Genomic DNA, 22769 nt, shown 5'->3' with positions numbered 1-22769 from the left:
GGCACTTTAGAAATGAACTACAAATGATTATACTGCCATTGCAGACTGAAGTCCATTGTCAGGTGGACGGTGAAAAACAGTGTTTATAAAGAAAACACTTTATCCAGTAACCACACAATGAATCCCCAGAGTCTCAATGGTGAGAAGTAGACTCCAATTAGGTCATTTATCAAAATAACAATACGACACACTTTCAGACACTGGTAATAGAGTCTTGATTGAGAAAAATTAAGTCAGTGGTGCACGGAGAAACTTAATTAAGACCACAAGCAGATGAAAAGAAGATTGTGATGAAACAAAGTTCTTTTTAACAACAGCAATCATTACAGTAGATAAAACTGAGCAATACATAATTGACCATTTGTGTTGAGGTTTATTTCTTAAAAAGGAGGCGAGAGAACAAGAACACTGGATTTTCATAATTTTCATGAGTTTCCTACAACTTCTAAAAACACTTCTGCTGAGGCAAAGAATAGAAACTCGGAGACACCGAGCTGCTAATGAGAAGTAGATAAAATAAAAAGCCTGCATGATCAAAGTCAATTTCCTTAGTGATATGAGAGCAGAGAAGAAACTGCACTTAAAGTAAGGGAAATGATTGATGGATTGAACGTGTGTGTGTGTCTGTGTCTGTGTCTGTGTGTGTGTGTACATACAGAGGAGATGAGAGGAGAATAATGAGCGGGAGGTAGATGGTGCAAAAGAGAGAGAAGACATCTTGGAGCGACAGAATGTAAAAGTAAAATGAGGAGGAGCCTTAGGAGAGGTTGAAGTAATCAATGATTCTGTGCATTGGCCTGAGTGTGTGTGTGTGTGTGTGTGTGTGTGTGTGTGTGTGTGTGTGTGTGTGTGTGTGCGTGTGTGTAAACTAAACTAGGTGAGTCTGGGTTGAACCAGTTTGATTCCTGCCTCGTTCAGGGAGTCTCTGCTTGTTTGTGTGATCGGTACAGGTTTGCATTTGCATAACCTGAGAATGCATGAAAGCCCCGACTCTTGGAGTTTGAGTTTTACCTGTTCTGTCTATTGATTTCATTATTGATCTTTGGGGTATTCCTTCTTACTTTAATGTCTTTTATGCTTTGATTTCAGGGCATTAACTTTTTATGATGAGGCTTATGGTTATAAATGTGAATGTGTAAATATTCTAGTCCTGTTTCTGTATGTATGCGTGTCTGCATGCCAATGTGTTTGGACACTGACCGTCAGACTCAGGCAGCCGTGATAGGCAGTAGTACTCTTTATGTGTGATGAGGTTGGGCAGGCCTCTGAACAGACTGCGACAGAGTTTACACTCGAAAATGGTGTCCACCTCCCTCAGCAGCATGTGTTTCAGCTGGCTGGTGCCTGCAAGCCAAAGAGAAGCAGTGATTACTTTTATTGATTTCAGCAAGAATGAGAGGACATGCACAGCGTAAAGACAGCATATTGTCTAATCATGGTTGCATAACAGACAACATCACATTGCTCTGATGGCTCCAGGTTACCATGGCCATTAAAAACATTGCAATCCAGTACGTTTATTGGAAGTGTAAATTTCATATTTTGTCCCATTTACCGGATGTCAGATGATAAACACCTTTGTATTAAGTGCTACTTTTGCTTCACTGTTGTCAGCAAGTTGACTCACACAGTAAACTGATTGTCCAGATAAAAACGTGTACAAATATTTGGTGCTTTTTTTTTGACATCTGACTCACAACATGTTGTACACAACATGACGAAAACACTGAATTCTCTGTTGAGCACACACACAAACACACACACACACACACACACACACACACACACACACACACACACTTCATGCAAAATTAGTTTGTGAAATCTTTGGCTGACTCACCCATGAATGACACTAACTGCACAATAGGCTCTCAAACGCATACGCACTCATGTTGTCATGTTTCTATTACTTCAGGGGACATTACATTGACGTACACTGGTTTCCTGGAGACCAAGACTTCATCCTAAAATTTAATTATTTCCATTATAGTGACTTGCTTTTTTATCCTAAAAGGGGAAGTAAAAATGGAGCTGGGCTGTGTGCACACGTACAACAACACACTGTTGTTTCCCCCATGTGCTGCTTTGCCACTGGCTTGGTATAGATGCAACCGTGCTGTGTTGTGTCTGATAAGATCTGGTCTACATCTAGATTTGGATAGTTCTCTACATTTTTTAGACAAAACAATAGATAAAGTCTCTCAAAATCATATAAAAAAGTCAATGTAATGCAAATATGGGGCAAGTGCTCTACATTTTTTTGTTGGTGGTTCAGTTTTAATATATATATTGAGGAAGATAATGTAAAAGACAATGAAGTCATTGTTGCTTCACAAACAATCAACCCACACATATAAAATAAAGGAAGGGAGATATGACAAGACACAGTAAATAAGAAATGCATGAACAACAGTGGGAGACAAAACACACACAAACCTGATCGGAAGCACTCAATTATCTGCTGAATTCCAGATTTGGAGGTCTGCAGAGGCTGCTGGAGCAGAGGAGGGTCTCCAGGCTCCACACAGTGACCTAAAGAGAGAGAGAGGTTGTATTTTATCACAGTGAACATAAAATGACATCAGAGCATGATGGTCTTTGAGAAGTACACCTTCACCTGGGAATTGTGGGGAGCCATTAAGACACCAAGTATATCACAGTATCCTCAAAAGGATACACACAATCAGAGTCACACAGTGATGGGCCAGTGATTCACTCTGTCCTCATTACCTCCTTACCTCCTTACACACAAACTCTTTTATTAGTTGCATCCAAGATGTGAACAAAAAGAAAAAACATGTTAAAGAAAAAAAACTGTGCTAATGAAATCTCTCTGTGATGCTTAGATAGAGGCTAGAGGAAAACAAGTGAGGGGCACATAACAAATGTTAGTGCTTAGTTCACCAGTGGTCAGAGGCAGCACAGCCTCCAATACTTCAGCCTTAGTTTCACACAGTGACACTTTATCAGCCAAAGCAGGAACGTGACCACAAGGATTTTATTGATGTGTATTGGAAAATGTTCCAGATCACCGGAGAGTGCAGGATCAGCGAGAGCAGAGAAGCAATCCTGATGCTGGTAGGGATTTGGAGTTTTGCTTGATTTATTCACCTATTCTTATTCTACAGTCTTTATTCTTAATTACTTTTAATAGTTAGATTGTCACAGGAATACTGTTAGGGGCACTAAAGCAATAACCTTTCACCCATCTACTAAGTGCACTCATTTTAACATTTTAGCACAATTAAGTGAATTTGCAGTATATGCCGATCAGAGAGTATTTTGTTACTATATTTGTGTGTCTATTGTCTATTTTCTAAACAAAACAGCTTGTTTTTTTCTTCTGCCAAATCTGACTATAATCCTGCAGAGAACAGACTCATTCTTTTCCAAAACACTAGACAGGGTCAAAAGCATACACTTCTGCCTTACAAAAGATAAACTCTGAAAAAACACAAACAAATTAATTTCATTTATTGATCTCAACCTTTTTTGATTTTTTGTAGAACATTAAATATAAACCAGAAGTGAAGCAGTGGCTCCTGCTTTATTGATGCCAGCTGGCTGTGTGCTCTCATTGTACCTGATTTCATTCTTTTTTCCCAATAACTTTTACATCAGTACAATCCTAACTTTTCATAGCAATGGGCATAACAACAGAGGGGGGTAAATACACAGAGCAGACCAATTACACTGACAAATGCCACCACATACCCTGTAATCACTTTCAATGCTAATTTCTCACATCATATTGATGTGAAAGAAGGTGTCAGGGAGAACATAATTTCTGCTGCAACAAAAAGAGCATTTTGTAACAGCAATGGCAGGGACAAAGCTCCAAATAAGACACAGTCAATGTCTCTAGCTGTGACAAATGTCCACAGCTTGGCCGGGTTTTGCAAAGTAAAGTGTGCACTTGAATTACAGCCCACAAACTGTAATTTATGTTAGCCAAGATGCACTGTTGTCAATCAGAAGATGTGTTTTTGAGAGAGAGAGCGAGAGAGAGAGGGCAAAAAGGCCAGCAGACAGAGCGACACACCCAGAAAGACACAAACAGAAAGAAAGTTAGAAATGTGACTGACAACTGTGTGAGAGGTTCTGACACAGAGAGAAGGAGAGTATGTATTAATGTGTGACACAATGTGCTTCTTCCCCATCCCCCCACACCTCTCCCTGGCAGACTGCTATAATCCCAGTGGGGCAGGTCAGTGACCCCCCCCCTCGACCTTTACATCCCCCTGCCACCCCCAAAAAAGGTCGAAGATCAACCAATCAACGTCAGTCCACACAAACAGCTTCTTTTTACTCTGAGGGGTGCAACTGTTTTCTGAACAAGTTAGAAATTAACTCACAGTAGCAGACTTTACATGCATCTGTTTTTAAAGCAAGCAGAGAAGTTAAGAGGACGGAAAGGAAGAGAGAAACATGGGCGAGAAAGCTGGAATGATGAAAGGAAAGAAGGAAACAAACATATCAGCACTATGCAGAAGCCTTAATATCATAATGCCAATTTTTATAACCACGTAGAACTTTTTACAATCCAATATCAACGTGTTAGCATAGCTTTAGAGTCATGAAACAAGCTGGCTGTCAACTAAAGTGATAAACTGAAGTTGGCAGTGCTTCATGCTTGTGGTTTCAGGAGATCAACCTGAGCTGTCTTTCAGCTTGGAGCCAGAACATTTCTGTAGCGAGAGCCATTACATCTCAGAAACAATTAGAAAACCTGTAGTTGTTTTTTTTTTCATATAAAATGTTCTACATTCTATATTTTAATGCCTCCCAGGCTTTGCATATTTCATGTAATTTGCTACAAACCAAAAACTCCAAGAAACAGACGAGCAGACATTTATTGAGAATCCTGGTAGAGAAAAGATTGATTTTCCAAGTTAAAACACTTCAAGTTTTAATCCCGTTCTAACTGGATAAAACCTTTTGGAAACTTTTGAGTGAGTGGCTTTTTGTAAGTGGCTGGTTGCTTCATTTAATACCATTTCAACCGTCATAGTGGGAGAAATATAAGATGGTGTAATATATTGAGTCTCATATAAAAAACTTCATAAAGCGAACCAGCAGTGCACACCTAATGCAGTGCTACTGCGAGCTTGCTCCGAGGTTCTGGCACTGAAGCTAAACAGGAAGGTGACAGACAGTTTTAGCTTGTAGGTGGATGAATCAAAGCAGCAGGAAGTGCAGAGGGAAGCGAGTTTTACCCACCTGTGTTATGACCATGGCTGCCGGCGCTGGTCTGTTGAAGATGATCCTCAGTCTGGCAGCTCTGGTCTCTGGTCTCAGGGATAGCACCGCTGTTGGACTCAGACGGCTGAGGCAGTAGAGGAGGAATGGGCTTCCACAATGATCTGCCCTTGGGCTGGGCCTCAGAATCTTCCTTTTCCTGGCCATCCATTGGAGTTTCTGTCTGGTCCCAGTTCTCAGACAGCGCCTCAGCAGACTCAGAAGTCTGGAGCTGGGGTTGATCAGAGGACTCTTCCCCTCCCTGGGGTTTTGCCTCTGGTGAGTGCTGGGCGTCTGACTGGGGCTGGCCTTCCTCCATCTCGGTCTGACCACCACTCTGTGGGACCAAAACCAGAAATGAAAAGTGTGAGCTGCAGAAAATCATTATTATATAATATAATTTTATTAAATAACATAAAGGAAGAAGGACAAGAACAATGTGGTTCATATTACTTAGAAAAGAAAAGAATATATCTTGATTTTACACTTCAGGATATTACTTAAACATGCAAAGTGAAGTTGAAGGATTTCCAGACTTGAATCATTTTTACATAAGAGAACAGAAAATCAACAACCAATACTGATAACATGAGTTGTTGAGTGCTCATATTGCTGAACAGAATGAGGGGAAAGTGTGTGTGTCTGTGTGTGTGGCTGTCATGTCTCCTGAGCTTTCAGTGATCTTACAGGGGAAAAATAACCTTGCCACACACATTCACCCTTCAAGAGATAAGTGACTCCAAACCAACCCTTGAGTGTGTGCACATACATCAGTCTGTGTGTTGTGTGTGTATGCAGCTCTGTCTCTTGACCAGACCTCCTTTCCTCTCTAAGACCCCAATCTTCCCTCCCGTTCCACCCACCAATTTATCCTCATTTTCTCCCTCTGTCTGTGTTTGTCTCCCTCTCTCTGTGTGTCCCTGCCGCCCTTGAAGAGGGACAAATGACTCCACTATTCAGGCACATTACAGCACATCACTGCAGGACGAGTGGGCCACTTGGATACTCTGTCATCCCCGTGCACACACGCTAACATACACTGCCTACTGCAGCACAATAAAATGAGCAACAAATAGTTTTGCAGTATGTTAAACATGTCAGTGAAGCCATCTGTACAGGACTACACACACACACACACACACATCACCTACTACAGCCGTAAAATACTGTTATATCTCAACCAGTGGGTCGTGCCCTCTAGGAAAGTGTGAGTGGGAGGGAAACAAATGTTATGAAAAACTAAAACTTCAGTGTGACTGTGGCCAGAAAAAAAAAATCACCATGACTGCCAAATGTAAAAAGAAATGCCAGAAAGGTCCACCCTTCAGTTAACAATTTCACAGTCGATCAATCACTCAACTATTCATGACTCAATTTCATATCTCGTTGGGAAGCGGGAGCTTAAAGCAGTAGAAAGAGGATTGATTACAGTAGGTGGACAAGGTGTGAATTCCCACTTTCCACTCAATCAAACTAGGTGTAATCAACAGTTTGAACAGTGCATTAAGACAGGTGAAATATATCATCCATATTCATATCTACAGCTAAATATATTAAATTAGTTTTCTTATTTGTCATTTGTATTATTACAGTTCAAAATGTGTTATACATACAGATATATAAAATAAAGACAAAAGATAAGACATTTAGCATAGGTTTGCAGGACAAGGATGAAGTTTAGTGCTGGACTAAATAACACTTATTGGAGATATCAAGTGAAAAATGTAAAAAGTCCAGGACTAGACTTTGTCCTTGTCCAGAAGACTGGTCACTGGCCACTGCTGGTTGGAAGTACGGTGTCTAGTATAGTAGGATAATGGAATTCAGATTATGCCTTTTTAGTAATATTATATGTGTTAAAGGTGATATAATGGTGAGCTGAGGTAAAAAACTTGACCTTTACATGATGGTAGCTGTTAAACTGACAAAGTGCATAGGAGGCAAACATGTGTTCCACAATCTGACAGTGAAGACAGTAACAATAACATCCAAGCATTGATGTTTGTTTGGGGTTTTTTTCAGTACCTCTCTGCGGAGACAGTGAGTGCTCTTCCTCCCACTTGACTTTTGGGCCTTCACCATGTTGCCAAGACTGGCCTGCTGCACCACACGTTCACTAGCAGCACACACCTGTAACCTGCAACAACATTCCACATGAGCAGAGGCACTGCACTGCATGAAAGCACCATTTCTTCAGGATGTAAACCTGTATGCAGGAAATGCTTATTTGTGTGTGCTCAGTTTTTACCTTCTGAATTGAATTGAATTGTCTTTATTGTCATTGCATTGAGGTCAATACAACAACATTTAAAACAGCTCCATCGTCTGTCATCACTCACACACACACACACACACACACATCTCACACTTAAAGACCGTGTAAAGTGAAAATATATTTGTGTTCTGAGTTAGTCACATCACAGACAGATGTGTTATTAACCATCCTTCCAAATTTGAATGCTAGAAAAATTGTCTAAGTATGTAAAATTATCTTTTAAAATCATGAAAAATCAAGCACTTCTCTGTGCTGCCAAACGCTGGGGGCGTGTCTGCTGAAGGCGCTGGAAACACACCCACGAGCGGAAGGGGGCCGCCTCCGTGTAACATAGCAACAGTAGCAATGGACGCTCGCGCTAACAGCATTGCAGTGACCCAGCCCTACATGTTTGAGCCATCAGAGCCAGACACTGACTCGGAGTCAGACAATGAACATGCACAATCTCGTGCCTCACAGTCTGCAACAGAATGGTAATGTATGTCTCCTATTTATGCAAGTTAGCAATATGTATTACTGACTATCTGCTATGGGATACTGACGCCGAGCTAGCAACCGAGTTAGCTGCCGAGGTACGCTCCCACTGACTAGCTAAAAACGTTAGGGTTTCATGTAATGAAGAATTGTGATTGTTTTGTCTGTTCACAGATTAAACACTTGATTTTTATTACTGTTTCGTTAATTTAATTACTCCTTTTGTTTATACCTAATAAAGGTAGTACTAGTATTTCTTTCTAAGAGTGTAGTGGGTGGTAAACCCAAGTAAATTCAGTTTGTCCAGCTTTGAAAGGAGGCATTTTACTCGTTTTTTCAGATCACACTATTCAACAAATGTGGGGAAACGCATTAGGTAACTAATTAGACTACAAAAAAGTTAAATATAACACTAACCAGTTTCACTTAGTCAGTTACTTACCTGTCTTCTGATTAATTTGTGGATTGCTGAATGTCATCATTATAACACACAGGCTGAATAAGACAATATGCTTCAACTGATTAGGTCATTTTGCTGAACCAGGCTTCATACTGAACTGACAACTGAAATCAAATCGTCACACTGTGATTAAAAATGTACTTGTGCAGGTGCACATGTGGAGAATGCAGAACAATGCCCACAGAGGTTGAACATGTCTGCTGCAAGGAGCTGAATGCTGTATGTAAATAAAAACTGTTTTTCACAATAATAATTCAAATAATGAATACATAAGCAGCAGCATACTAGATGTCTAGCACTAAAACACCTATTACACATATTCCTATAGGTTCAGAGTAGATGTGGAGAGCTGCCTAAAGAGCCACGCTGCATGACTCTTCATCCAGGCTTGGAGCCAGTCTGCCTGAACCCCTACTCCCTGCAGAATGCCCTAAACATTTATCAGGCAGATCATGGACCACTGGCGGAAAAGGAAAGATCTGGGTAACGTAGACAATATAATAATTGTTTTACTGATTTCGGATATTTATAAATTACACTTGTGTTGATCAAATGACATGCCTTTCAAAGAGAGGTAAGGTTTAGTACCCGGGAATAAACTTACATCATTTATACAATCATATTATAGTTGACTAATGTATACAGTGTATTTCATTTACACTTAAAGCACATGAGTGATGCTTGACTGTATCCATTTTAATCCTTCATCTTCCTGAGCTATATATAAACTCTCATGTTGGACAGATTGCAAACAATAAATACTAGTTCATTCTTTAGCTGTTTTTCACTACATAGTAAATCAAACAACATGTACGTCACCTTGATATATAGATGTATAAACTGAATGCACATGATTGGACATTTATACAAGCAATCACTAGATTATTATTATTATTTCTGAAAATGTAGCTGTGTGGTCGTGGAAATTCCTTGGAAACTGCTGTCCATTTTCTTGTCCATCCATTTAGCCAATATGATGAGGTAGACTGCAGGTTGATGAATCAAACTCATCTTCTGAGGTCCCAATCTGTAAGACATGACAAAAAATGTGGAGGGAAACAAATAAGTTCAGTTTGGTTTCAGATAGGTTCTTCTAAAAGACAACACATGTCAATGTTTTGTGAAAGACAGCTCCAGTGTCAAATTTGATTACACAGAGGACAACATACCAAAAGTAAACATACATAAAAATATAAATCAAAGTATTTTTCTACATTTTTTTATTACAGGCGTGCTCGCTACCTGGCCTACAGGAGTTTTGTGTCCTGGTGCTGGGGATACCTGGGAAAGGACAACCGGGTTGTCATCCCCTCCTGTGTTGTCCTCCGCATTCATCAGGAGTACCCTGATGAAGATGGGGAATACACAGGTTTTAAACCTCCCCTTTAGATTGTTTTATTATTTATAGTTTATTGCTTGCTTATATTGTTATTTGTTTATAAAATGTGTCCAATATAAAATAAATGTATTATTGAGTAATGATATATTTGTGTGTGTCACAACTTCTTTTACAATGGAGGCTGGTGGAGCTCTGGTCCTGAGATTGGCTGAGGCAGGAGTAGGCTTGGGCGGTATAAAGGTGTTGCAGTATACCAAGGTGCTTTCTGAGTGCTTCATACTGTTATAGTGGTTTAATTTCAAATGTTTTAGTCACCACGGAAATTAGTCTCCAGAAATGTGTAATAAATACCATACACTAAGGTAAATGTCTGGAAGCTATGAAGGCTTGAAAAAAATATATATACCGCCCAAGTCTAGGCACAAGGTAAGTCACAGGAACAGTGGCTGCCAGATATGATGGAGGAAGACACTGAGACCTGTACATGGGAAAAGAAAACAGGAATAAGGAAAAGAGACATTAGGCTGTCATCATGAACACTGCATACATACACACAACATACCTCGTGGGTACCTCGGAAGCCACTTTGACACTCATTTTAGGTGTCCCTCGGTCCATGTTTTACATTACACACAAACGTAAAACCTCAGTCTACATATAATTCCTTGTCATAGCTATATTGGTGCACATAAAATATTACCTGTCGATTATCATTGTGTTGTCAGATGGATGACGCTCAGGGAATAAGGCCAAATTATGTCACGATTACATGCATGCTAACATTACACGGGCATGACGGTGCATGATGTAAAAATCACTTTCAGGATTTGCGCATTCAGCAAAATGCATTTAATTGCCTAAATGTACAGTATTATAATTTATAAGCACATAACGTTACTTACACTCTCTGACGGGCACATAATGCCGGTGGCGGTGATGATGGCACCTGCTGTCGGCGGGATGGGAGGATGTAAGCCGGTGAGGGAGACGGTCGGTGGCGGGCTGGTGGCGGTGATATAGGCACCTGCTGTCGGCGGGATGGGAGGATGTAAGCCGGTGAGGGAGACGGTCGGTGGCGGGCTGGTGGCGGTGATATAGGCACCTGCTGTCGGCGGGATGGGAGGACGTAAACCGGGGAGGGAGACGGTCGGTGGCGGGCACGTAATGCCAGTAGCACCTGCTGCCGGCGGGACGAGAGGACGTAAGCCGGGGAGGGAGACGGTCGGTGGCGGGCACGAAGCCGGGGAGGGAGACGGTCGGTGGCGGGCACGTAATGCCAGTAGCACCGGCGGGACGAGAGGACGTAAGCCGGGGAGGGAGGCGGTCGGTACGGCACCTCTAAACAGACACAACGGACTGCTCAAAAATCCCGACTTCCAGTGAAGATGCACACACGAGGAGGAGTCATGACTAGTTAGCTAGCTGAGAGCGAGCTGGAAAACGACTGAGGCTAATGCGCTGAATGTATTTATACTGCAGCAGCAGCAGGGGCGGGTTTATGATAATTACCGCCGCGTTACGTAACGCGGCGGAGATTTCAGACCCGCCTACTAAATCCTGACACAGAAATCTGGAAACACAGTTTGTGAAGCCTAGCTCCACAATTCAAATCTAAATGGTTGAAATGCTTTTTACACCTTTTTTAGAAATACATTTATGACCTATTTAATGTGTTTAGAAGAAAATGTCTGATTTCACTTTACACGGTCTTTAAAATAAAAAAGAAATAGATAAAATATACACATATAGATACATACACCCATACCCATGCACACATACATAAAAACTCTCATAAAGTGTTCTGTTACCTGCAACAACCTGTCTGTACATTACACATCGCTGCCATTGAACTGAATATACACACATTTACAGTATAAAGCAGCAATTAATTAATGCCCCACACAGATCCTTTTTGACAATGGAAATTCTAACAGACATGCATATATTTGTGCAGTAGCAAGACATGGGTGTGCACATATTATCATTATTGTCATTTTCTAATACAATTTGTTTATTGCATTTAACTTTAAAGTTTTAGTTTGCTGTATTTCTGTAATATTGCTATTTGGATCTATTCTGTACACACCATCTATTGCATGTCTGTCTGTCATGGAAGTTTTCCCTCATCTGAATCATGGCTCTAAGAATAGAGGATGGTGTATTATGGTGCAAAAGAGGCAAATCTGTGGTTTGTGATATTAAGCAATACAAAATAAAAATGGCCTTGTATTAATTGTATTTTTACACCCATAAATGCAACAATTAGATCCCTGTTTATTTAAAAAGATAACATTAATAAGTTAGAAGAAATTACATACTATCACTAAAATCAACAACAAAATTATAGCCAAATTGTACACCTACAACATATCAAAGCATGCATAATGCAATGAAACACACACAGCAAACATAACAGCTTCATGATGTAGAGTGCTGAGAAACCACTGGGCCAGACACCAGATCTAAATATAAAACAGAATTAAATATTTTAAGGTCGCAGTAATGTTTCATCCACACTTTAAACAATGTTAATGCAACTGCTCATCATATTGCTGGCAGGACATTTAAACTCATGTTACCTGCACCATTACTCTGCATGAGGTGCATTGTCTCTGTTTGCATTTAAAACAAGTGCTCCAGCTTCACTAACATAGCTAACATGACATGATGGATATATGCTTTTCCCAAAGCAACTTACAGGGTTGAGTACACTTTTACTGCATGTGTACTGCAAGTGGATCAGAATTTAAAAACATGTGCCACAAATATTCTTTGCAAATAAGTACTGTTTAAGTTAACATACACACAAATACATACTAGTACACACACCACACTTCCACTGGGAATAGTTATAGTAGGAAGCTGCCTCAGGGATTCATAGTTGTATCACTGTTTTATTATTCTGGTTTATAACTAATTTCTGGTGTATTATAAAATATGTCTCTCCACTCTTTTGACCAGTTTGAAGTCATTATGCTGTACCCCCTATTAAACATTGAATGAAGGTCCCTGGTATAAACAGTGTGAGTCTTGATTATACCACTAATGATAAGTGAAACATTGCATCGAATTGTATGTTTCATCTCATTTCTACATCAACTTTTTTTATTACAGCATCAATGGTAGAATAACATCTGTTGCTGCCCTCTAGTGGCGATCTAACTTAAAACAGTTTGGTCCGACTTGGCCTCATGCACCTGACACCACGCTGCTCTGCTCCACCAGCTAGGCACGTCTCAGATGCGCTGAGGAATGCAGAGCAGCGTCACTGTTGTCTGATTTAATGACAACCATCTACAATATATGCAGCTCCACCTGTCACCAATATAAATAATAAAAAAAACAACCTATAAACTTGAAAATATGGACATGTCTTTTTTTGTCTGTAGATTAGTTTTAATCATTGCGAGAGCGGAATAGTGACCTGGTAAGATGAAGAGCTACAAGTGAAGGTAGCTTAGTGCAGTTTGAGCGTGACATGCTGCGGGCGTCCCAAACATATGGACAGACTTAAGCACAGGCAGACAACATTTAGACAGACAGTAAGACAACACCAAACAACTGGACATAATATGAGAGCATGATGGTAAAACATTGCTAATTTGATTGAAATTATGTCACATCTCATCCTAACTTCTCCCAAAAGACAACAAACATGTTCATCCTGTGATTTTATGAGAAATGATCATAAAGTGGTGAAAATGCAAACTAACTGCTAGAAAAGACACGTTCTTGTAGGAAACCTCAAATTTAATATACAGTATAGTCAGAGAATTGGAGAGAAATAGAAAAAAAGCCTCTGCAGAGCTTGAGCCAACAACAACACTGACTTTATGTGTGCCCACTTGTGTAAATTTGTAGTTCCACTAAAACTCCAGCAGAGGGAGACAAAGCTCGAACCTGAAATCTTTTCTATTTTAAAAGTTTTGTAGTCCAGTGATGTCTCCAAAAAACAAGACATTGGTTACACAGCAACATAGAAAAGAGGCCACAGAAGGGCAGCCCCGACACAACACATATATTTATAAAAAAACTATGTGATCTGGCTCAACTGTTTCACTCAGGCACATAAATGGAGTCCTGTGTGGTAGTTAAAGTATGCAAAGCTAGAGCCACAGGTGAGATGGTTGCATTTCAAAGCATAAAAAACAGCTTTAGTAATGAGACCGTCTGCTTTAACAATGTCTACAACAAGCCACTGAGTGAGAGACAAAGGTCAGACTGCTCTTAAGGCCTTGTAATGGGAAATTAAATACCTTTCAAGGTAACAGCTGTGTAAATCATGTTATCACGCAGGTATGGGCCTGAACACAGAGGTATCACTGTGATTAGATAGTGTGCTGCTGGGGATTAAAAACTAAACAAGGCTTCTAACTCCTGTATTTGGAGACTCTCCTCAGAAAGTATCGATGGGTCGCCCATCTTCTTCAATAAAGTCATCTGAAGGAAATCGTGGCTTCATTTTCACAGCTTCTACCCACTGATGATTTTAGTGGGTGTTAATTGAAGTGAGGCAATTAGACTGGAAAAACTAATTTCACTTTAAACTGTCAATCACGTAGGAACAACAATATTTTTGCATAATGTTAATAATGGTTGCAGTATTATTCAGCGAAGCCAGGTGGAGAGATTTTTAAAAAGCCATTACACAATTACAGATCTTTGCATTTACACTGTAATCAGTTTTAACCAAGATTTACACAAATAGCCAAGAGATCATCAAACTCCTCGTACTACCAGATGTATGCTGACTGTTTTACACAGACCAGTGATGACTGTGTGTAGACAAATCAATTTGTTCCTGAGTTTAGACAAAAAAATGTTTCCAGATTTCCAGACGTCTGTAAGAACACTGACGGGTCCTTTTATCCTCAAACTCTGGTTGATGTTTCTGAATAACTTCTTTTGACAATGAGCCAATTAAAACTGTACGATTGCGGTGATGTAGCTTTTACTTAACAAAAGATCCAAACTGCAGTCAAAACAAGACGAGGGAACATCAGTCTGTCACGAGTAGAGCACAGTACTGGTCCAAATCAAACATGGGAAAAGAAGATGTTTTCTGGTGTTGTGCTGCGTTGATCCAAGTTTAGTTTCTCTAGCAGCTGACATTAAATGAAGACACACAGGAGGAATGCCACAGGTGGGGTGTAATTCGGGGACTTTATTCCTAAACCTTTTCTGAACATGCTTTGAAGAAGAACTATTTGATAAAAATAAGTCACACTCAACCCGAATTAAGAGAACCCATATTAATGCATTCTCCACCTTTCCAGGTTCTATTTATATCAGGAGGGAAAAGATTAACACTCACCATTAACTATAATGGGAAATAAGGACCGTAAATTCTGTCCAGCCTACTGAAGCCAGAAAACAACCTCATTTAAGAAAGTTCATCCCTCCCTTACCCCTCTCTTCTCATAGTAAGTGTAAAGACTAAATCTATGTGCTTGTTATGACTTTCACTCCACAGTCTGAAGACATCTAGTTGTGGTGAAGACTCTAAATTGGCCTAAATTGTGAGCCTGAGAGAAATTGACAGTTCACCTAATGCATGCTGGGATGCATCCTAGCACCCTGCTGACATGAATAGGAACAAGCAGGGAAGGGGAAATATATATAGATCAGTAATTTTAGACAACTGATTACCTTGAAAACCGCCAATAAAAAGCTCTTTGTATTAGGGAACATCTCAGTCTGACTGTGTGGGTCACAGTCACCACACAAAAGTGACTTTACGGCCTTAATTTACATCGACAGCGCAAGCTTTATATGGTAATCAACAACTAGATTTGTCTTGGGATCCTGAGTCTCATTTAAGCGGGCTACGGCTTCAAGAAGGTTGCAAAACAGCAGCTTAATTACTTCTGTTGAGAAGTCTTTCAGAAAAACCTGCCAGTGTGGACTCAGGCTTTAAAAGCCCCGCTGTGGCGTAACTGTCTTAACATCTGCAAACTACTTTCTTCACTCACTCCCAAACAGGCTGTATGTAGTAGGAGGGTTTTAAACAAAATACACATGCACAGATAACACGCTGGCACCAGGGATTCTCCCGTTTCCGTGGCAACAGACAGACGTAGTTGTGAAGTGACTTCTGTTCTGACTCAGGTAATGAGAGCAGAGGTGTCCTGGGGCTCCTCGGTCCAGCCTCCGAATCTACACTTAACTTGTGCACTTCTGGAGGCTTTTAATGCTGCCAGATCATTAATTAAAGTTTTACTCCATTTTATGTGCAATGTTTTCAAGTTATTCCAGCTAAACTAAAATGTTAGGACTGTGTCTCCGCCTTCAGTAAACAGTTCAATATCATACTTAAAACTTATTCTTGGATCACTGTTAAATAAAAATCAAACAAACGGTGAGTACTGATATACTGACTGCTGATTTGAAGCATCAAACACATCCAATACAAACACAGACAAGAGAAAAACACATGGTCCCAGATGTCCTATGATGCACTTTTTGAGAAAAGAAAATCATTCCCCGATCCACAAAAGCTGAAAGATCTTGTGAAAAGAATTTCACAAGATCAATTAAAAAAATATTAATACAAAAAATGGCTTTTCTTTCCTGCCTACACAGTACAATACTTGATGAACTACTGACGATCAGCATAACACTGGAACGATTGCTAATATGGCAGAACATTGAAAAGCAGCCTTAAAATTAAATGACGAGATGTGACCAAAACACTTCAGAGCATTGAAATGTAATCCAAATTTGACATTTCTAAAAAAACTGAAAATAAGGTATCACATTCTCCTCTCCCACAGAAAGCTGAGTTTTACATACGAGCCATTTTCAGCACATTACACGTTACATATTCCATAAGCAAATTTGTTTAAGTCCCATCTTCAGCTATACATCACAGTGACTCTGATTTGCACCAGCAACAAGCAATCAATTTATCAAAGCGTTTCCCACATGGGGACGACTCATATTTTAGGAGACAAATCCTTGTTTGCCCTTTCAGATGGAACAGATGAGCTAAATCCATGTCGGAGGAGCAGAACCTTCTCATCCGTCACACAGTCCCACCTCAGCGTCTTTGCTGCTCCACCAATAAAGGAGCATGTTTCAGCCAATATAAATGTGTGTATGTAAGCATATATGTATGCCAACAAATATCAGCGTGCAGCACTGTCCTATTGACTCCACTGCTTTCTCAGTTATTTCTGATGGCTGTGCGGAGGCGGAATGACAGGACTTCCTCCTAATGGAGAGGCTCCACGCTCTCTGACATGATGCTGCCTGCGACACAGCACTGATGTCACCTGATCACAGGAAAGGATGAGAGCAATGATATGGCCTACTGACACATATCCCCAGTGGTTAAAAACGCACCTTTCTAGCTGGTCTTTGGGGATTTTCAATCACTGAATGACAGAATCACTGAATGACAGAAATTCATGTGCTGTGGACACCCCCTTTCTTCTGCTTCTCCTAATGTTTGAAATCTAGGAAATTAATCTTACTGTATTCTGCCAGTGTTCAGCCGCACATGAGAAAAATGCCAATATTTTAGCATTAACTACATACACACACACACTGACATTTAAGGCACTGTAGGGTAAACTTAAATGTAAAATAATGTGCTACCTCACCAAGTAAAATCTTAACCTAATCTCAACATAAATCATGTGTCACAAAAAACTTGCTACAGGTTAACGAACAGCAAAGACGAGTCTTGTTGCATATCCATCTCATCAAGGTCATCTGAAACAAGTTTACCCTACATACATAAAGTACACTCAATTAAATTACATTATGGCTTTTCTGTGCCAAGAAAAATAAAAAAGAAACAACCAGACAAGCTTTTTCCAAAAGTGAGCACTATTAAAACTTCTCACACATTTTCTCCTCACCTATGTGAGCTTGGCAGGACTCGTGCAGGACTTCCTGAGACAAACCAGTGTGAATGACGCACAAATGTCAAACGACACTTGAAAAAAGTTAAACATACTAAGCTTATCAGACTACCTGTAAATATAAATTAATCATAAATAAAAATGTGTAGATTTAACCACTTCAGGAGAGCTGTCTGACTGTTAAAGATGATTGCTTAATATGACCGTTGAGGGACAGTAATGTCTCGTGGCAACATATAAAAAGATGTGATCTCAGTTATAAACGCACACCAGTTGATCCTTATTAAGATAACAACACACATTAAATCACAGGTGACAAATCATTGTCAACACATATGTGATTGCAAACAGAGAAATATTAGAGAAGTAAAAACTAACACACAAATTACACAGATTTTTTTTTTGGTTTTGTTTTTTACACTAACTTATAAAAATACCATCTAGTCAACCAACAGCAACATTTCAGTTTCTGCCCAGATTTCATTACTCAACAAAGTTTACTGGAGTGAAACATATGCTGTTTTAAGGGGCTGCAATAAGCTCCACTTGTGTGTGTGTGGGGTTAGGGTTTTTTTTGTTTTTTTTTAGCTGTGATAACTTTCATCACCCAATCAAACCAGAACCCGCTCTGTGGCAGCACACTTTGTACACAACTAATGGATTTGGCTAGAAATTGACACTGGATACTCAAAACCAGATGTGAAAGTGAAAATTTCTGCGTTGTACATTTACAGACACAGAGACAAATTAAAGCGACGTACAGGAGATGCAGCAGCACAGTGTGGAAAAAAGGGATGCGGACGTAGATTTAAATAAATACAGCGCCGTGGGAGATGCATGACGGGTGTTTTCAGGCCAGGTGTGGGTGAGAAGCATATGATCTTAGTCTCTTAAATCACATGTAAACGTATAATTAAACACGGGCGCTGAACAATCAGTGGTGATGTCAACATGAAATTACAAGGCAAAAATCCCTAAAAAAGACAAAACCTATCACCTAATCCTACGATGAGGGGAAACTAATGATTACAACCTACTGAATAAATTGTCTGACTTTTATAATATAATGTAGAGAAAGCAGGCCTCTGTTGACAGCTCGAGCTTTGCTGGAAACTCACAGCGCTCATCTTCATTGCTGACACAACACATCTGTTTAGGTTAGACATGTGAACTTAGTTGATGGTTTGTGGCATCTCTAAATGTATCTATCTGCAGCTTCTCACATCCTCACTTCATAACTAGTGCATTTAAGTATTGGCAGGCTCACACTCATTTTCTGGGGAGTCGCTGGCTGACTTGGCCGGCTGATTTTCAGGATGTACAAGAGAATGAATGGATATCTTCCAGGCTGACTGGCAGGTTAATGGTTTTGTTGACTGACTAAAGTTGCACACTGGGTTTGACGAGCTGACTCAGTGACTGAACAGAGTGGCACATCATTAAACGGACTGAATCATACGCTGACATCATTAAACTGTTGTGCTTTAGAAGCCACTCTGGTAAAGGACAATGATACCTGGGACACTTCACAGTCATTGTAACATAGGGGAACAATATAGAAGAATAAATATCACATCAGTCACACAAAGCTATGCAACTTTTTTTGTTGGAAATATGCGAGGTATTTCTGTAAACTTCAGGCCAATCTTTTTTTCCCTCCATTTTATTTTTGTTCCGTATATAACCCACTTTGTTATCTTCTCGGATGTCCTACTTACTCATTCATATTCATCCTCAAGGTTAGACTGGCCAGCTCTACTGAGCTACACAGGTTCAGTGTTACAGCTTTTAGAGGGGGTGATGGTATTAGGGTCTAATCTGAATTGATTAATGAACTTTACCACATGTGTACAGCAGAGTCATCCCTGCATCTGAACTTGGTTAATATGCAATAACAAAAAATAATTTTCCAGTTGAACAATCACACACCTAAATAAACAGCCACATGCAGGTTCAAAGTTGCACCAAGCTGTGTGTTAATATGGAAAACTTAAATAACGTAAAATGATAAGAATAGTAGTCAAATAAAACATGCTCAAGAGTCCACAACAGCAGAGGTGTCTGAATCAGATGTTGTAGGGTGAATATTTGCCTGAGGGGGCATGTTTCAGGGTACAAGTACTGGTCTATTAGCCCTGATTTGTTTAACACCTGCACCCATAACAACACTTGATAGCAGTCTGAAACACAAAGCGCAATAAGTGTTGTTTGTTGTCACTTGCAAACATAGCCTAAACCTGAACATATCACCAAAGCATCTTTTTATGCCAAGATTATTTTATGTCAATATAACACACATTCCAATCATAAATATTTACAAACTATTTTAACATTTCAACCAATTGCAGTTTTGCCACCATGCTGTCATTTTGTATCCCCTAAAAGCCAAAAAAAATACTTGTATTAATACCTGCTTATATCATTAAAAGTATATATGTCAGGTGTTATGGTACCAATCATCAGACATTATTGATTAGATATTCATCGCATCGATTGCCAACACAGTGAGCCTGTAAATGACATCAATGCTGACTGAATCTGTACTTTCTAGTTCCGGGACTTTTCTGCCTTGTGAATAAGTTGTGAGCTCTGGTGGGTGAATCCACGCACAGTGCCCAAAAGCGCAGCAGCAACAAATAAAACGTTCCTGGATAAAACGCCCCAGCTCATCTCCAAAACCAGAAACGCGTGGCGCGCTGTGGATGTAACAAAAACCGACGCGAGTCTTCATCCAATGTCCGAATCATAATCCAACCTTATTCTGTACGTTGTTAATAAAGCTTTACGGTCACATCGTCACGATCCGGTAGAAAGACGTTTATCCACACATGAGCGACCGCACAATAGCCACATGCACCGAACACCATGAGGGAAGCACCAAGCGGATCTCCTCTCCGGCTGGCCTGTCGAGCCCTCAAGCAGGTTTCACCAGTGTGTGTGTGTGTGTGTGTGTGTGTACGCATCCACTTACGCATCCCAAGCAGGGCGATGGAAAGCTAACCATCCCGAATAAACTGCGCGGTCGTCCCGTGTAATACGGAATCCCAAGTCGGTGCACTGGAGAGTGGAAGCGCAGGGCGATTGTTACCGCCCGGGTCCGTGTCTATTGGTTCCCTTTCAGCTGGGGCAGCGTCAGCACACACACACAGTCTCCATTTGCAACTCCATCGCCCCCCATGGGCGTGCGAGGCCGCGGGCTGTGACGCAAATGGCACTGGGTGATTTGCAAATGACATACCTTCCTAATTCACTGTCGTCGCCGCGGGGACTGGTCCAATTCACCTGATATTACACACATATATATCCATCCGGTGGTGGGTGACGAGTAAATAAAGGCGGATGAGCAGTTCGCTCTACGGGGATGCGGTTGCATAACTCAGGAAACTTAATAAAAATGTGCACGGAGCGAGCGATGAGCAGTCTCCATGGCTGATGTTTTGTGATTGTTTCGATTTGATCGTGACGGCCTGCACCGTATCACTCAGCACGCGATCTGTCCTCGACTTTTGGCCACAGGAGGAACCAAGCAGAGCGTATTCACAGGGAACCGAGTGGCCTCGCTATGGTGGATGTGTGGTGGCCAGTGCTAGGACGCATGCACGTAGCTGACGGGGAAAGACAGGACAGCCGGAGAGGGACTTAGGACCGCATTCACAGGCCATAAAGGGCCTGCATGAATACTATTGTGCTCTTTTATCCAAGAGTCCCCAACTATTTACAAAAGGTTGGCCAACACACACAAAAAATATCGCGGCGAAATGGTGGCGGCGGTTACAGCAGCTGCCACTGTGCTCTGCGCAAAGCAGCAGCACAACCTTTGCGCAGCGCCGGACTTCCCCAGTTTTGTGCAAACTATGTGATTCGTCCAAAAGACTTTTATTTTTTATCTTATTCAGGCTGTCCCCGTCTGGCAACCAGCGAACCAGAGCGCAGGGCAGTCGCCGTTCTCATGGCACGATTTGCATCACCCCCATTATCCCCGAAAATCTCTTTTTACACGGTTATATTGTCAGCCTAAAAACGCCACTATTTAGAGCAACAAAGGGGCAGCTTAACTTGATCAAAGGAAAAGCCAAGTACAAAATGCACCTTTCAAGCCGTAAAAGAGGCCCCTCATAACGATTGCAGCATGGCAGGGGAGTGCGGCGTAAAAACGAGCTCACCCGAATAAAATACACACAAAGACAAGGTGCAGCACTCCCATAAATACGTCCATCACCACTCTGGTAATAACCCTAAACCATCCTCGGTCATTTCGATTAGCCTAGAGCCGGGGTGGATGGCATTATTATGAATGTAAAACGCTGCGTTTTGCGGCTCCGTGCCACCTTTTCCAAGAAGCAGCTTGGCGCACAGGACCGGTGACCCTTCCATCTTTGCGCGTCCTTCTACCGAGCGAAATCATGAAGTGTCTCCTATTCTGACGATTTACTGTTGAATAAAACACATTGTCGTAGCTGACTGCATCTTTGAGGAGGTAAACGCCACACGTAGAGGCTGCTACAAGTCTCTGAAACTATTCCTCTCCCCACCGCGACCAGGCAGAAACAAGAGGGCGATGACGCCATTTTCTGCAAAAACAACCATGCTCGGGAAGCCAAAGCGAAGGAGGTTTAACCCGCTCCGCAGCCCTCCAGTCCCACTGAAACGTACTAAAAACAAGTCCTTACCTTTTAATTGATGGACGGGTGGTGGAATAGTGTGTTTGAAGAGGTAAAACTGCGCGGCCGTGGCTACTTCGAGTCCGGGGGTTGTTTATTTCGCCTCCCAGCGTCCCCGGTTCACTCTGAACAAGTTCCTCTGCGAGCCGCTGTCTTTGTGCACCCAGAGGAGCCTCTCAGCATTAAACCAGTCTCTGCGCAAAGGTGCACCCTCTACGTCCAATTTCAGCTGGAAATGCCGACACTTTAGGGAGACATTGCGAAAAAAGGAAGGGCACGGCCCTTTTAAACAAAGAAACGCTTAATAATAATCCTGCTTTAAACTAAAGGCCACAGTTGTAACGATGATTTATCCCCCAAAACGCGCAACCTTTTGAGGACAGAGAGCTCTCCACAAGTTCACGACGCAAAACGCAAAATAAAACAGGGGTGGATACACCCATCTAAAACTTAA

At 41.1% G+C, this 22769-nt stretch overlaps 1 protein-coding gene across 1 annotated transcript in view; it reads right to left on the bottom strand.

Moving 5' to 3' along the window:
- znf800b (zinc finger protein 800b) overlaps nucleotides 1–22405 on the bottom strand; it is a 28019-nt gene extending 5614 nt beyond the window's left edge. Inside the window, exons 1-5 of the mRNA XM_053314136.1 lie at nucleotides 22325–22405; nucleotides 7264–7375; nucleotides 5221–5575; nucleotides 2437–2532; nucleotides 1201–1344 (exon numbers count right to left, since the gene is read on the bottom strand). Of these exons, the coding sequence (XP_053170111.1) occupies nucleotides 1201–1344; nucleotides 2437–2532; nucleotides 5221–5575; nucleotides 7264–7320 (652 nt within the window). The 5' untranslated portion in view covers nucleotides 7321–7375; nucleotides 22325–22405. The remainder of the gene's footprint in view (nucleotides 1–1200; nucleotides 1345–2436; nucleotides 2533–5220; nucleotides 5576–7263; nucleotides 7376–22324) is intronic.
- Nucleotides 22406–22769: the final 364 nt, after the last annotated feature.

Source organism: Scomber japonicus, chromosome 23 (genome assembly GCF_027409825.1).
Source record: "Scomber japonicus isolate fScoJap1 chromosome 23, fScoJap1.pri, whole genome shotgun sequence".
Lineage (NCBI taxonomy): Eukaryota > Metazoa > Chordata > Actinopteri > Scombriformes > Scombridae > Scomber > Scomber japonicus.
The sequence above is the reverse complement of the archived record's forward strand: the minus strand, read 5'-3'. Positions and strand labels throughout refer to the sequence as shown.